Source organism: Molothrus ater, chromosome 2, assembly GCF_012460135.2.
Source record: "Molothrus ater isolate BHLD 08-10-18 breed brown headed cowbird chromosome 2, BPBGC_Mater_1.1, whole genome shotgun sequence".
NCBI classification, from domain to species: Eukaryota; Metazoa; Chordata; class Aves; order Passeriformes; family Icteridae; genus Molothrus; species Molothrus ater.
Window position 1 is genome coordinate 26,988,138 of NC_050479.2, and position 17,464 is coordinate 27,005,601.

The following is a 17,464-nucleotide window of genomic DNA, read 5'->3' on the forward strand; positions in this document are numbered from 1 at the left end:
TTCTCTGCTGCACAGAAATTCCATGGCCCATAGGGCACATGAGCCCCACCTGCCCAATAACTCACTCAATGGGTTAAATCCATCTGCAGACAAGCATTAAAGAATGGAACAGCATGACGGGCTCCTCATCCCAGAATCCTCTAAAAAACAATGGGCAACTGCAGTAGGGTCTGGTATCATTTGAAAACCATCTTCTAGGAGTCTATGTATGCATTTGTTTTAAAAAATGTAAACACAGTCATGAAAGATAGAGTAGCTGTTTGAGTGTGCCTCATGAAGTAAAAGCAATTCCTACCCATGGACTGGGAAGACATCCCAGGATTACCACTCATGTATTTGGGATTTTTGTCTGCTTTTCTTTTATGGCCCCAAAAAACAAAGACAGGGCTAAATGCAAAACTGAGTTGATATGAATGTCTATAAGTGGATATTCAGAGACTGTAAAGCAGCAAGTTTTTCAAAAATAGTATTTGAGAACAGAAGCTCACACAGGGAGAAGGCAGGCTCCCACTGACTAGGAGAAGAAACAATGATGAAGGAGACCATTTTAGTCAAGTCTTAGATCAAAGAAAATAGGTTCATAATGGGATTTTGAGAGGTCATCTGGTCCCACCACTGTTTCAAAGCTGGAAGATCCCTATTGTTTAGTTGAGGGTGATCATATAGAACCTATTAAAAGCATTCAGCAATAAACATAAAAACAAACAAAATCCACTCCAGTGCTTCAGAACCTTTAGCAAAGATTTTTCTTCACAGTTAACCTTAACCTCAACTTCCTTCCCCAATGCAATTTGAGTTCATTATTACTTGCAATATCCACACTGGACACACAGGCCAGTTCCCCCCCTCTTAAATTTTTGTTTTGGTGGGGGGGAGTTGTTTGGGTGTTTTTTTGGTTTTGTTTATTTTTTTATCTACATATTTATGGCTACTCTCATCCCTCTTCTCTAGGATAAATAATTCCAATATTTCAATCTTTCCTCACCAGTTATGTTCTCCAGACCTCTGATTATTGCTCAGTTCTCCCCTGAATTTGCCTCAATTAACAGAATTAACTTAGTCCTGTCAGGAAACTAGAAACCTTGCAATTTTGCACAGCCTCATGTACCTCTCCATCTTTATAAGACAATCTAAAAACAGATGCAACTTTTCCCAGTGAAGGAATTACATTTGTTGCTTATTTTTATTACCAAGAGTTTATTTTTTCAATAGAAAAATGCTTGGATTAGTTCAAGGAAATTATATCAACTATTCTCACACATCCTCACTTCCTATCTTCCATTTCCCTGTGAAGCACTAATGATCATCCAGAAAAAAAAAATTTAAAATCCCCAAAACAACAATAACAACAAAATGTATATGATTCACAAAATCAGTTAAAAAAAACCAACTGATTCAGGGATATTTATTTAGGGACACTACATGTCAACTATAGGGGTGAAGAGGAAGGCATACAGAGCAATTTTTGGTTTGTATACTACAAAGAAAAGAGCATTAGCATCATCACTCAAAAACAAAAAGGCTTAAAGATCACAAAAATTTGTGTGAAAGAACAATTAAAGAGACTTACAGGAATAAATCCCCCTCACATTCCTGAATGTGTCAGGTACTTCTGAGTAGCTGGGAGTGAGGTCTAGAGATACTTCCTGAAGTTCATTGTTTGCAATAACAAGACAAATAGCAAATTCCTAACTTATTACTCAAATTGAGAAAAGGGTGAGAGTTATCTCCTAAGACAGAAGTTATGAACTTGATTGCTCCTTGCTGCTTCTTTCCTTTCCACTCAAAAAAAAGCCTGGCTTGCCAGAATATACATACATGCCCAGCCTAGTTCCCTTTATTTTTTATGTCTAAGGATTTCCAGAAGAAAGCATTTTAACTTTTGCTACATGCTTTTCATTCTGTTTCATTCTACATTTGACCTCTGCAATCTCATAGGAAATGTCCAAGATAATCAGACAGGCATCTTATGTTCAGACCTCTTCTTTCAGTTACAGCCTCGTGACAGGAAAAAAAATAAAATTCTTAACTCAATTCCCTAGGGCAGCCAGACCAATGCAAAATTCTAAGCCTAGAAAGATGCAAAATGGAGTTTAGTGAACCTTTTCTAAATTGAGATTTTAAAAGCTTAGGGAAATACAAAACAACTATTGCAAGAAAGAAAGAAGCACTGGTGGTACATTGTTAGGGAAAAAATTAATATGGATTGCCTTGGTGAAGGCATTTTTTTCCTTTAAATACAGGTCACTATCATGACATTACTGTTTTTACCACTAGTGTTTTTAAAACTAGAGGAAGAATCCTATTCATCCTCTCGTCTCCCCTCAAGAAAGTATCTTTGGAATATTAAACAAACCTAGTTAGCAGATAAGAAGAGTCAACAGAACATTTATATATGTATGTGTTACCATAATGACTTCTCCACTATTTTGGTCCTGAAAACCTCCTCCTGGTCCAGGTTTACAGTACAGTAGCAATCCCTCATCTTGTTTGGCCCCGGATATGTAGGAAGATTTTTGGCTTCACCTAAAGACAAGAAAGAAAAAAACCAGAAAGATTACATATTAAAATGTTATCCCTAAATTAGTCATCTGTCAACTACTGCAGGGTCAGCAACATAGCTAAACAAAAGTATTACATTTTCCTTCTCAAATGTGAAGTCTCTATTAAATTTTGCAGCAGTCTCCTGTTTTCAATGCAGCAGGTCCTGTTCAGGTTTAGAGCTCAGCTAAGAACTCAAAAGTCCATTCCATCCAATTTATCCACATGTATTTGGATGCAGACTATCTCCTTCCATACAATCTTTAGGTTTTGATTAATGTTCCCCTAAGATACCAAGAACACCACACAATGGAGCAACCAAGCTTTTCAACACAGCCCACTGATTTTATCCTGAAGTCATTACCAGAACACAGCAAATGAGCTGTGCAGATCACAGCTCCACCACTCACCACGGATGTGGAGATGGAAAACAGTCACTTTAGTTACAGCCAACAGTCTTAGATCACAAGCTGGACTTCAAAGCACTCTGATGGGATAATTAGCACTTGTGAAGCTGCCTAAGGCCCCTGCACAAAGGTACCATGCAAGTCATGAATATTCTTCACAATAAACATTTGTTTCAAAACTACAGCAAGAAGTAAATACTATAATTAACAGCAACAAAAAGGACAGGACTGAGGAACTCAGGCTAACCAAGAGACTAGCAAACCCAAGTGTATGAAACAAGAGCAAAAATCACAGTTTTCCACTTTACATATTCATTAACAACCAAAGCCAAGCACTAAACTTCCTTGGCTGACTGATAAAAATCAAAACTCTCCAACAGGAAACTGGACAAGGCCCTCATCATTTTGCTAAAGTGTGTATCACTATGTGGAGGAGTGATTTAACTCTAAAGACAAAACTCAGACCGAAATGTAAGTCAGCAATGCACATGGTCTTATTTACTGTCACTCTTCCAGTAGCTGGAGATTATTGTACATAGCATGGGTACTAGGTCATTCTGTCCTGGTAAAAATATAAGGAGTAAGACAAAAACTGCACAGACCAAGGGAACACAGGCTTGTTTGCCAGTACAGAAGGAAGCTCTAAACGATGGTAACAAATATAACTTTATCCAACCCTTGCAGCTCAGTTTAAGTGCACTTTCCTAGACACATTGTTTCTCAGCCTCTGGCTCCCAAATAGCTTCATACTAATAACAGAATCACCTTGTTTTTTTCAACTCTGCCTTCAGCAAAGACATACTTGTTCCTTTTGGCAGATTTTTCCACAGCAATCTCATGCATGTGCCTGTAAACACTGAAGATGCATAGCAAGGAAATGCTGAGCCAACCTGCACCCTCAGCTATTAAGGAAAGGCATAAAATGACACAGGACTCCAATCTTCTTGCCTATGATCTCCTTCTGGCACACTGTTCACACACTTTTGCTAACTGACCCATGGCATGCCCTTGGAAACATCACACAACCACATTTCTCAAAAATGGTTTGTATATGGGTAGGTGCATATGTTTTCTAAAGCTAATCATGAAGCATATATAGAGGCACTAAAAAGGGACTAGAAACTGTTGCTTCAGACACTAAATCCTTGCTTCAGAGTTCTTCTAAATAAGTTTGTTCTCTCAGCTCAGCTGATACAACTTGATAGCATTCTTCCCACTTCCTTCAGAGTTGTGAGACACTGGATTAAAAAAAGCTGTCTCCACTGTAATTTGAAGGTGTGACTGGAACATCTGCTGGCATGCTCAATGTGGTGTTAAACTAAGCTGAAGTGTTAGCAATAGGTCAACTGCAGCAGCTCTAGACAAAAATATACTGAGGATTATTGATGGCTTGCTCAGTCTGCACTGAAGTCTGTCCTGCCACACTAAACCTCCAAGTTTTATTCTTGTTAGTCTGAGTTCAAGCAAGTTACAAATCAAATGCCCTATTCTCACACAGACTGAGGCCTCCAAGTCTGTCTTCTCTGCCCAAGCAAGCAAATTCCTGTGAATTTTTCTCCTTTAGAGTCACATGAGACCAGCCTCTTTCCTGGATAACAGGGTACAGTTCCCCAAAGAGACAGTGTCAACAGGAAGTGTTTCAATAGCAGACTGATAAGGAAGTCTTCCTCCAGGGCTGGCACACTGTTCTCACACTTCTTCCAAGAGAAAGACACAACATTTTCAAGCTCAAAATCAAACCAAAACAGTAAGACAAGCTTCCCTTTTTCTTCACTCTTCCACTTTCTACTTCAAGATTAATGCATCACATGAAACCAAATCTCTATTTTTCATCTTGATTTCCATTATTTTTTCACGTGCACAATATTCACTTAAGCACTTAAAGGTAATAGTTATGTCAAGTACTCTAAGAACCACATTTTGAGAACTCAGTTCTTTTTTTTCATAAAAGACTTACAATAGGAAAGCCCACAATATTGAAACCTAACTGCAGTGTAAAGGAAGACACCATTTAGCATCACTGGAAAATGGATGCCTGCATAGTCTGTACAGCAAATTAAAGGTCACCACCGTCACAATGGTAGAAAGTGCACAGAGGGAAGATAGAGGGAGAAGACATTTTACAGTAATTTCTTTCTTCAAAATGAAAAAGACCCTGGAAAACCATGGAGACTAGAACAAGGGATTAATTGATCAACCCAATATATTAATCATGTTACTGACTTGAGTAGCTTACAAAAAAAAAAAATACTGCTTCTTCCCAACACTGGCCAATGGCTGTTTAGATTCCTCCAGCACTGAGCAGTTGAGAAAGAAAAATTTATCAAGCTTTCAAGCACAGCTAAAGACTCAGCTCTCTAGCCAGACATTTTAAGTCAACAAATGCACTCTGTTAGAGCTTCAGTTGCTCTTTAGATTTCTCCAAGACAAAAAAGTTCCCTCTGTGGCACTGTTTTGCCATCTACAATGAAGCTGAACAATCCGATCAGTATTTTTTTGCATTTGCTACGAGCAAAATGAAAAAAAAGAAAGTCCTTAATACATTATATAGTCATGCACTATTTCCACTTTCTCCAAAAACAGAGCTGATGAGATCATTTATTTTGGGCAAGAATTTAATCACATAACCTATTTGTGCAGAAGAGACATCTTCATCAATTGCATTTTCAAAAGCCAACTCCCATGTTTTTTCCTCCCTTCTTCATACGTGTAAAGTACCTGTACAGAGGAGAACTTGGAGAGGGTTTGCAGATGAAAGGTCAACACACTCGCCTTTAAAACCTTCAGTTTTCCACTTCCACCAAGAAGAAATGGAATGTTTCTTAAGATGTCTAAGACCCTGACAATTTAGACTACACAGGCACTTTGTTTTGGAGCATAAGGCTTCCATTTGAAGCTACAGCAGCAGAATAATCTGTTCAAGTTTGCAATAGCCTATCCCCCTATCCCTGCACTTCCAATGTACATGGTCCTAATTTAACTGTGTGCCGAACTCAATTTAGCACTAAGTACTTAAACCTAGCAAAGCTGATTTCAGCTGTGGAAAAGTTAACATTGGTATTTTAGACAAGTCTTAAAAAAAGACTGTACAATTCTGAATATGTCACTGGCTTGCTATCTTCTCCCCATTCTCCTCATAGAATTACTACAAGGTTGCTACAGTTCAAAAATAGACTACCACAGCAGATAGCTTAGCTTGGGCCAGGCACAGGGAATGCAACAAGCTGGAAGACGAAGAAAAAACTCAAAATTGTATTTATCTTCCTTGTTCTTCCCAATGTTGCATATTCCTGCCCTGCTAAAACACCAGCAACCAAAGGAAAGCAAGTTTAAAGGGCTCTCTTACACATATGGCAAGGAAGGGCACTGGGAGCATAACTGGTAAGAGCTAAAAAAACTTGGAAAATTATTCTAGGAATAAATATAAGCATACATTTCCTTAATGTTTTCCCACTTGAATTTTTTTAAGCATCTAGTATTTTAAATTGAATTTAGATACTTGCCATTGTGTCATCTTTGTTTCTGATATATATTTCCCCAAATGCAACTTTCTGAAAAGCAAAGACTACATGGCAGCCACATATTATATGTACCTTTTGCAACAAATTTCCTGCTCTTGCGCTGCCAAATATTGGGTCACCAGCACACATCTGCCAATCTGAATGCATTAAGGAAGATTTTGTAATGCATTAACAAATTTAGCTTGCTGTTTTCTAGCTGCAATAGATTTGACCATGATGGCATGAGAGAGCCATTTCTCAAACTGTTCCAGAAAACAAACAAGCAAACAGAAACCTACCTCCAAAAAATAAATCAAATAAAAGCAACTGAACTTTCAATACCAGAGCATTTGACTTCAGGGAGAATGCTGAAAGACTTAAGTACAGAAACAAAATACCTAAAATCTGAAAAGGGCATCGTATCCAAACCCACAACAATCCACTTTGTTTCTACTATATTCAGGAAAACACCCTCCAAAGAAGCTTGCAGGGAAGCATTTCAAGAACAAAAACAGAGCAGCAATGTATGTCAAGAATGAAAAGCTTCTCCTGTTCTCATTTAAGCTATCTCAATAGAGATGCTGGAAATCTTGAAAAATTATCTCAAGCATTCCTTTCAAGTTTTCTTTCTTCTGAAAAAGCATTATTGCTTGAACACTCACAGATCAAGCAAAAACAGAAAAAGGAAAATGTATGTACACCCAGACCTCTGATTACCGCAATTTATGCTTAAAAAGCTACTCATGCACAAAATTCAGCATATATGTAAAATATCAAGATGACAACAAGTTTCTAATTAATACTTAATTTTGCTTGAAACAGAAATATAATACTCAATGTTGATTAACAGACACAGGAATAGCTAGGATTTAGTGTCTATGCATTAAATTTAAACTGAACAGAAACAGTTGCATTTATGTTGAATGCTGAGAAAGTAGTTCATTGTCTTGCACATAGAAGATCATCTTTTTTGCAGATGAGATGGGGACTAAGGGAGGGATATGACTACAATGCCTCAGGAAGAATATATTGAGAAAATAATCTCATTTATTATTGAAATGGTCACAGTTGAAAAACTTTCATCCAGATTAGAAACCAACTTTGTTACTGAACAGCTAATGTGATAATTATATGACATTAATGTAATGGTTGAAAACAGAATAGATGGTTACATTTGTATATAATTCCTGTATGTAGATACACTGTGTGTACCTCTCAGAAAAGAGAGTTTGAATTAATTTTTGTCAGTCCAAATAGAAAATAGCAATAAAATAAATAAATTTAAAAGTGAAGTTCCAAGAACCAGTGTACCGAGCATACAACTATGGAGCTATGTAAGTAGCTTAGTGCTCCTTTGTACTTCTGCAGTAAAATCAAAACAACAAACACTTTCTAAGCAATACATGCCAAGTGTCAAAAATGTTCCTTTCTCACCACATCTGTGTATCATTCTCAAAGCCCAAAAATAAGCAAAACACAAAAATAATATATCTAAAAAGGAAATCAATATATTAAAAAGAATGATTTCTTTTAAAACAGATGTGGCCAGTAATGCTACTTGTCCAACAATCTCTCTTTGCCTTGACCACTGGCATTTATATGCACACACATACACAGCACTTTCCTTTCATGGAGGGGACACATTGCATTAGATTTCTAAACCAGGTCAAAAATAGCCATCTGTGAAGAGATTTTGATCATCTGGAAAATGAGATTTTTAGATGACCTGTTCTTAATCTAAAAGCCCTTGCCTGCCAGCCTCTTTCCACGTGAAATGGTCATCACGTTATCAGGGATGGCATTTCCCCAACCAAACACCACTGGAGACCAGGCATTAGCAACACCCCTTGAGCAGCTCCATACCATGGCCCAGATACCACAGGAAAGCACACTACATTAATTACAACTTTTTAGACAAGAGTATCGTGTGGAAACCCTTCTGGCTTCAGGGAAAGAGCATCAACCCCGAATCTTCTGGCATGAAACTGAAGACCAGCACCAGCTGATATCTCTATTCACAGCCTAGTGGCAGGAACATTGGCATCCCACCCGCACAGCCAACCTCACCAGTACACCCCGAGCCATAGTGCTGTACTTCCTCCTTTCCCCCTCACATGATTAAACTTATACTAGTTAGGAACCTTCCTACAGATCCTTCTCTGACCTGGAGCCTGCTCTGGCACAGCAAACAGGCCTTTCTGACCACTGTAACAATTGCTAAGCCTCATCAGCCACAGCCTGCATGGTGAACACACTCAGACCCATCACTCACAATGGCAAGTAGCCAAATTCCCTTTTTCCTATACACATGTGATCAGACATTCCAGTTCTCCTTTTGCAGCCCTGAAAGTCCAAAAAACTGTCCACATATCTTGCTTTATTTTTCTGGGTGTAACACAAGCAGCTGAGGATATTTTCACTGGAGAGCAATGAGAAGCTGCAGGCTGACAGTCTTACTTTTCTTGTAAGAAGAATGAACAGAGAGAAGGCTCAAAAGATCTTGTCATGATCTTAAGTACTTAAGTGCTTACAGCACCAGGGCTGTTAATCAAATCCCAGGGCTGAGAGGAAAGATGCCTATAAAGCAAGTTTCATGAGAGCTGCCTGCAAAATTAAGATTTTCATTTGTACAAGAGAAGCATAATTCTCCTCAACTCTTTAATAACTTGTTGCACGCTACTTGCCAATATTGTGGTCAACAGCAGGCATCATGTTTCTCTAAAGATCCCCTTAGAATAGTAACTTAATCCCACAAAATAAAAAATACACAGTCCAGCTGCTTTTTAACAAGACTGAAGCTATTCTGTGTAAAAGGATACTTCGAAGTTATCCTACTATTTTAAAGTAGAATACTGCCAGGAAAAAGGTGTTCTCAAGGAGTTCACATTTAAATTCAGTTTTCCTGTAGCATTCTGTGGGAAGCATTAGTTGCTCTGATGTGATTTTTTTTCATATTTCTGCAGAAAAAATTATGAATTAGCTGGACTATCTGTGTTGACACAAAGTTCCACACATATTTTTTTTTCAATCCAGCTTGTGTTTTGAAGATGGTAATTTGCTTCAACACATCTCATGCAACTCCTAGCTGCATTTGATAGAGACTTGTGAGGTTTTTTCCTACAGTTTAGGAACTGCAGGGACTGGCTACAGGCTGTTCTGTAGCCTTGGAATTGTGCCCTTGTTTCAGATTGTGGCTTGTGCAGTTCTCGGTAGGTTTTTTGGTTTTGTTCCGAGGTGGGGCATTTGGGAGGGGGAGTTGCTTGGTTTGGTGGTAGTTATTTTTTAAAAATGAAAATCAGCTTCCTAAGTTATGAAAGACCTTCTCTCAGCAAAGTTTAAGTCACTGAACATCTGTTGTGGGAGGCCATTAGGGAGAGATTCGGGCTGCAGGAGGGGCAGAGTAGCTGAGAGGAAGTAACTTTAAACAGACTATTCCATCATGGAGCTGCACTGAGCAAACAGCGAGCAATTTTCGTTATTTAAAAAAAAACTGTACAACACAGGAAATACAAGCAAGTGATTTACAATATCAAACAACAAAATCCAACAAGTGTTCCCTTCTGAGAGCCTCTGTACTTTAGCACACTTTAAGACTGTTGCTCTGGAGTAAGGAACCTACTCACTGCTAAGGAACGAAAGTACTGTTCTCAAAAACATCAGCATAAGCAAAAAGAAATGTCTGTGGAAATAAGTATTTTTACTTTCATTTATATTATTCACAGACAAAACTAAAAGTCATATCACAAAAATTTTTTAAAAAGGACAATTTTTATTTACGTACATCCCATCTTTTAAATTGTAGATCAAAAAGCAACAGCGACTGTGGAAAAAGCCAACAAAATACAAGCAATGAGAAAGGAGTGATGCCCTCCCTCTTCCAGGACACTAAACACTTCTATCACAACAAGCAACACCAAAAATTTTTAGAGTAGAGTAACATGAAAAGTACAAATCTGCCAAAGGCCACATTTTGCTTAGATTAAAAGCAAAAGGAATAATTGCTGAACAGCCAAAGGCTTTACTGGGCCTGTTAAGAAACTGTAACTGTTCCCTCCAATGATTCTGCTGTCCACAATAGCTCTTGCTTTAGAATTACATATTTAGAAACATCTTCACCAAGCAGAGTCTCAGGGGATCAAGTTTAGATCAGGTTCAGTTTGGTCCTCTAGCTCCACAGTGTTCAAACCAAAATAAAACCTGGCTATTGAGAAACTGGGGGATTTTGAGCACAGAAGTTCAAGGCAATCTTGAAAACCATCTAAGATTTAGGAATTAATTGAGAAAAGAGTGTCTTCTTCCACATTCAAAACACTCTTCCTATTACAAAATTAATCTTCATAAGGGGAGAACAAGGTATTGATATCTCCTCAACTTGCTTTACTTGAGTCTTTCTTCAAGAACAGTGAAAATAGGTACTTTCCTAGGAAACCCTTTAAGAGAAGTGTGATCATAACCAGTTCTCAGTCTACATGCTTATCAATGGGTTTTGAATGAAAAAGGGAAATCATACCTTTCTAGCCATAGTCTTAGGTGGCTGACAAATGCTATGTTACAAACTCAGCTCTCAGCATTATCAAACCCATCCACAGTATTTGTTTTACTTTAGTTACTGGGCTTTATTTGCATAACACTTTTTCCAGTAGAGTAAAACAAAAATAAATTTCACTTGGACATTACTAAGGTTGGTGCCTGATATGATTATAGGTGACTTAAAAAAATGTATTTCATTGTTGATTAGCTCGTATTGCACAGATGCATGACAACAATACACAAGAATTTACATAAATTATGCTGATTTCTTGTTGCTAGCTCACAGATCCATTAATCAAGCAAAACCAATGGTATCTCCCCGTTCAACATCTTAAGGGGCCTAAGAGCATTTGAGCTTGACTATCAAAGCAACCACTTGCCAGCTTGCAGTGCTGTGCAGCTGAACTCTTAAGTCAACAGATGGAAGGATACACTGCCACTGATCTACAAACCCATTGATTTCTTCACAGAAAGCAAGAGGACAACATGCCTCTGCTCTGAGGTTTGGTGGTAGCTATTGCCTCTGCTCTGAAGCCACACTGCCTTAACTACAGCCACCACACAGCTTGGCCCAAGAATGTCTAGAAGTGGCTACTTCCAGAACATCCATGCACTGACAGACCTGGACCATCATCATCATCATCCAAGATTCTAAACATTCCATTTACCGTGTCAACGGGCTTACTAAACAAGTGTCTGCTTTTTCAGAAATCTCATCAGCACGGGATTCCTGGCTCCTTGCTGAAATAAAATTTTCACTTAGAAAATAAAGATGAAGTCAAACAGACTTAAGTATAGGGAGGAAATGACAATTGTAGCTACCACTGCCTTAAGTCTTGGAAAGTTTTCAAATTACAAGCTAAGAGTGTATGAGATTATTTTTAAAACAAGCTGTAAGGGTCTACCCACAAATCTAGAGCAGTATAAGGAATTTGCTTGACCAGCACTGAGAAAAATTAACTGTAGAAAAACAAACAAGTATTCCCCCATCCAATTTCCCAGTATCCCAGGCAGCTGGGGGAAGAATCTCTCATGGAAATGAAGTTCACATGCACAAATACCTAAGCATTTACTTGTTCAGGCTTCATCTGCAGTCACAGGATCAGGTCCTCATCTCCCAGTACATAAGACCCAAGATACTCATCTCTGCACAAAGTAACTGCCAAAATACACAGGTATGTTGTCTTCCAGGGGAAGCCAATGCAGCAGGATTAAACAAACTTCACAGCAACACAGGTCTGTTCTATTCCAGTGGATATTCTCATAGGAATAAGAGCAAGACTCAAAATTAAATTTTGGTTGTAGTTAATCATCTAGAGGCTGAGTATTTGCCAAATCAGGCAATGTTTTTTGAAGATGGGTATTCCCTATGAGCTGCTCATCCACACCCACAAAATTCACCCAAAGCTGAATTTTAGCATATCTCTTTAGTCACCACAGGAATCTGTCTCAAGCAGAATGAAAGGAAAACTAACAATGTGAACTAGTATTTGTAACAATTGTGAGTGTCTGATACCTGTGAGAATCAGCTGGAAATTGGTGAAAAAAACAAGACCACCACAAAAAAACCTTCACAAAAAAACCCCAAAACACCACTATTTGGATTTCTATAGAATCTCATTTTCTCCCACACTGGTCTGCACCTCCACCTACTTCATGAGCATTTTCCTGTCAAAAAAAACCATGTTAACAACTTACAACATGAAAAAAGATGCTGTTCATAAGAACCAGAATCAAACTCTAATGTGGAACATTAATTCATCTTTCCTTCTATTCAGGCTTTCATCTATAAACTATGACAGAGTTTATAACCATTTATTTCAGCAACTTCCAGTTCTTTACCACATCATAACCCTAATTTGCTCTCAAGGCACAAACCAGACATTGCTTCTGGCCACAGTCATAAGATGCAATACTTTGCACAATTTAGGTGCCTGCCTTAAAATCTACTACTGACAGACTCCTATGTAAGAGTATTTGGGCCATGAGCATAACACGTTTTCTGAATCATAATTCGTTGTTCATTGACTAGATATGGAATTTGCCAGCTAACAGCAACATCTGGGTTATGTGCTTACAACCCACTGTATATATTTTCCCCTCTCTCTTCCTACTTCTGATCTGGCCACCACACATTTTTGACATTAATTTGTCTTTCAAACTGCTACTTCCCACAATGAACCATCACCCCTAAAATCTTCTAGTACCAACATAAAGAACTTCAAGAGCCTTCATAACAGTATATTACATAGCAGGGATTAGAAACTGCTACTGTCCTAAAGTTGTTCAAAACCTCCATTAAATCTCAGCTGCCACAAATACTAAAGTCTGATTCAGGTACCATGACAGTATGCCATCTGTGTTAGCAATTTTTGTTATTGCCATTGCTTTTATAAATCTATAGGTTTCATAAAGTTCAAGCTACTACTACACTTGCAGTGTTGTTTTTGTTCTTAACAGTATAATGAAAGAAGCCAAGTTTAAAGAAGATGTATTTCAGCACACTGAATTATTTAAAATTCACCTGCCTTATAGACAATTCTTTGCTAGTTACTGTGAATCCCAAATTTAGTAGACAAATTTCAGTGGGACTCCAATAATGTGTCAGTTACCATGACTATAATATATTTTTCAATATAATGATGCTGCTGAACCCAAACTGCAAGCAGTGGGAGACCATGCAACGGGTGAGCAGGCAACAACCTGTGGTACCATTTATTTTTTTACACAGGATTTCAAACAGTGACTAATCTGATTGCCCAGAGAAGGGGAACATCACATGAATCCTGGCCTGAGGAACAGACCTAACGAAGAAAGCATGACTCATTGTGCAGGCAATGTGATAAAAACCAAATGCTTGATATTCCAACTTCAGTAATTATGGGAAGAGAAAACACATTTACTTCTTCACTCTCAGCACTGAGTATAGATAACACAGGCACAACACTGCAGAAAAACAAGCAAGAATCTGAATACAGTCATTTATTTACAAGCAATGATCAAAAATACAGACTTGAGAAGTTTGTGTAGCTCTGTGCTCTAAAAACACATCACTTGATATAAGAAGTCAAGATTCTGAAGAAACATCTGAGCCAAAATTACAATATTCCCTTGCAATTTCCACAAACATTCATATTATTCAAATTTGTATTTACAGGGAAATGTATAACTTTTCATGAACTGTCTGCAATCCTGTTGGGTTTTTATGCAAAGTATAAAGTGGGTATTAAAAATGGAAAGTGACCTACTTTCCTTTTCTAAATTATGCAAAGTGTTAATATAATGAAACTCATTTGATGTTGGTTTTCTTTCAGTCTTCTGGTTTCAGTTTACCAGTTAGTCATATCAGCTGCAGAAAATAGGGTAAAGTCACACTAATTGTGAAGTATTCATGAAGTGTTAAATATTTTGCATACTTATTACTAGTGAAAAAGCAGAAATAATTTGTCAATGCAGAAGGAATTCAAAAACAGGAATAAGAGGAGTATCTGGCAACCACTCCAAAACACATTCACAAAGTTTTATTGTTATATACATCTTCAGTTTCATCATTCTGTCCAACACAGCATACACCTGCTCTGACTTTGCCTCAGTAGCAGAGGTCCAGCAGTAATGAGAGCTGCACCAACAAAGAAGACATTCTTTCTTAAAATGCTGAAGCCTACACAAATATTCATATATGATAAGGGAGGATTAAGCTTTAAAAAGAGAAGGGCAGGTAAAGGATATTTGACAGGATGGAAGCATAAAGGCACAGCATTCCTAAACAAAATGCAATACAAAAGATATCCTGAAATGTAGTGTTAATCTTAATTTAGAAGTCTTATTTTGAAAACTTTGCCAAATCTAACCAAGATCCGACTGCAGAGTCTTTGAGCCAACACAGCTAGTTGGTGACAGTGGCTTGCTTTCATGACACACAGCTGGAGCACTGCAACCAAGCTTATTCTTCAGCCCAACAACCAAAAAGGACAACAGACATTTAAGTAAACTTAAACTCACAGTTTTGAATCACAGTTATGTGGTGCAACTACTCAGTCATCAAAAACCCAAAATACACAAAACCTTGGTTAACTCTGTCATCAGCACTTTACAGAACACATCAAGCAGGCAAAAAGTGATAATGTACCCTACCCACACACATCAACTTACAGTTATCTTTTTCAGAGCCCAACAGAAGTGAGAAAATCATGTTTTTCTTGCTGATACAGCATGTACTAGTTTTATCTCAAACTCAAAAAATAGAAAGCAATAAATCCTTTCATATTTATTGAGGGTCACATGAAGCTGTGTTATCACATGCAGCCAGTGTCAATAGGTACCTAAAGGCCAAACTATACATGTGCAATATCAAGATGTCTTGAAATAATCTTCTCAAACCCCTGTGTAAATTCATAGCTTGCAAAAGAACACGAGACTGGAGTCAGGGAATGCTTCTGATAATCAAGGGTAAAATGAAGTTGATTTCTGGATTATATCACACACTTTAACAGACTGTAAGGAAGTTCTTCACAGACATTTACAATAACCAGATGCAAAAGTTAAAGCACATAAACAGACATGCCCATCCAAGGACTATTTGTTGGATAAAAATATTCCCTTTTTTTACCTTTTAGGGTAGAACACAAGTTACATAGACTAGATGGACACAAATCCATGGGCATGCTGTAGTCACAACTTTTAATGCTGTAGGATGGGGATGAATATGCCAGAGATTTGGCTACCAAAACAAACTAATGCTTCTTTGCAGAGATCACCCAAGAATGGAAAGTCATTCATTCTGCCTCAGTTAACCCCTTGCACATTTCAGGTGGTTTCAAAAGTGGCCCATTTATTTTTACAAAGCAATACCACACAGCAGAGCTGCTCTGTGGAGGAAGGTTCCATCCATATGCAAGAAGTTGGCTCTTTTGGTTGAACACCTGGATTCCATCCTGCTTCTGCTGCAGACTCCATCTGTTATTGTCCATAGCAAGTCACAGCAAACTTCCATGGTCAAACTCCATCCCTCTCAGTACTTCATAAGCAAAATGCAACTTCAGACCCCTCAGATGAGGCTGCATGGGAGCAATGGATTACAGTATTTGCTAATGCAACTGCATGAGAGATTGCAAAAGCTGCATCTGAGGGCCAGCAAAGCCATCCCAGCCTGACCCACCTGCCTTACACCAAAGGGTTCTCCTGTGCAGTATGTCAAAATCAACACCTTGGTCTGGGAAGCCTCTTGTCTGCTGTCATAACAGCACAAGGGGGGGAAATCAAACACAAAGCAGAATTTACTAACACAGAGCTGGAGTAGACAAAGCACCTGGTCCTTTTAACAAGCAGGTAAGACAAACAGCTCCCAGTAAGCAGGAGAGGAAATACCTCACTGTTAGCAGTGTGGAATTCCAGCAGTGCTGTCACATCCATACAGAGAAAAAAAATGGCCCCCAAGGGCTTTACTATAGAAAGAACACTAATTTAGGCAGGAAAAAGGTAATATAACTGTTGCAAAGCAACCTGGCAGAAAAATGCCTTGTGACAGATTACTTGGATAGGAAAGACACTCTTCATGGGAAACTGCCTGAGGTATTCCATACCAAAACAGAAGGGCAGAAGAACTCCCAAGCGGAGAGAGGGTACCTACACACAACAGAAGCCCAGAGTAACACAGAGATAAGCCCAACAACAGTTCCCACTAAGGCAAAGTTCACCTCTGCATACTCCAGCACCATTACATCTGAAATAACCATGCCATAACCACAGCATAACCATGCTGCTACCAGCTATGGACTTAAGGGATCCAAAGAAGACACTTTCTTCTCATCTTCCCAAGATGAACCATTTGTGAATCGGAATGTTAATTATTTCAAAAGATGTGCAGTCAAAGCAGATCTTTCCTATACTGAAGATTTTTGACTTGTAGGGGTTTCTGCAAAAGAAACTAGTTGTTTCTTATTTCCAGCTCTAACTTGTTCTGAAATTAATAAACTTGCATTATAAATTCAGAAGTGAGGCAGTGGGTATACCTGCAAGCAGGAAAACAAATGCACGTTTGCTATTCAACCAAAGAAACTGCCTATAAAGCTAGGCAGAAATATCAGTCTTTAAAGGAAACATCTACATAAGTAACAATATTCTAGGTCACTGCTATTTGGTTATTTCTTGGGAGTTCTTATAGTTATCACTCAAAGCTTCTCTCCTTTGAAAGGCAGATAGATTTCTGTACTAATATGTTCTTAGCATACATAAGATATTCCTCCAGAGAAACACCAACACTGTTTAATAGCATAAGTTTGGTAGGAAAGCTCAAAGGAAGTGTAACTTATTTTCAACTGAATTGCAAGTCAGTGTCTTCCTTTCCTGTACTCCAACACACTCATCCTGTGTCAGAAGACAAGAGTTACAGGGGGGTTTTTAGGCTGGGAGCAGCAATGTCCTCACCTATTTCACAGCAATTTGAAGCCACCACAAGCCAGGTAACTGCTCACTGCCCATCTTGCC

General features: G+C 38.3%; 1 protein-coding gene across 1 annotated transcript in view; it reads right to left on the reverse strand.

The window, feature by feature from the left end:
• RASA3 (RAS p21 protein activator 3) overlaps positions 1-17,464 on the reverse strand; it is a 130,063-nt gene that overhangs the window by 89,808 nt on the left and 22,791 nt on the right. The window contains exon 2 of the mRNA XM_036386801.2: positions 2,409-2,526. Within this exon, the coding sequence (XP_036242694.1) occupies positions 2,409-2,526 (118 nt within the window). The remainder of the gene's footprint in view (positions 1-2,408; positions 2,527-17,464) is intronic.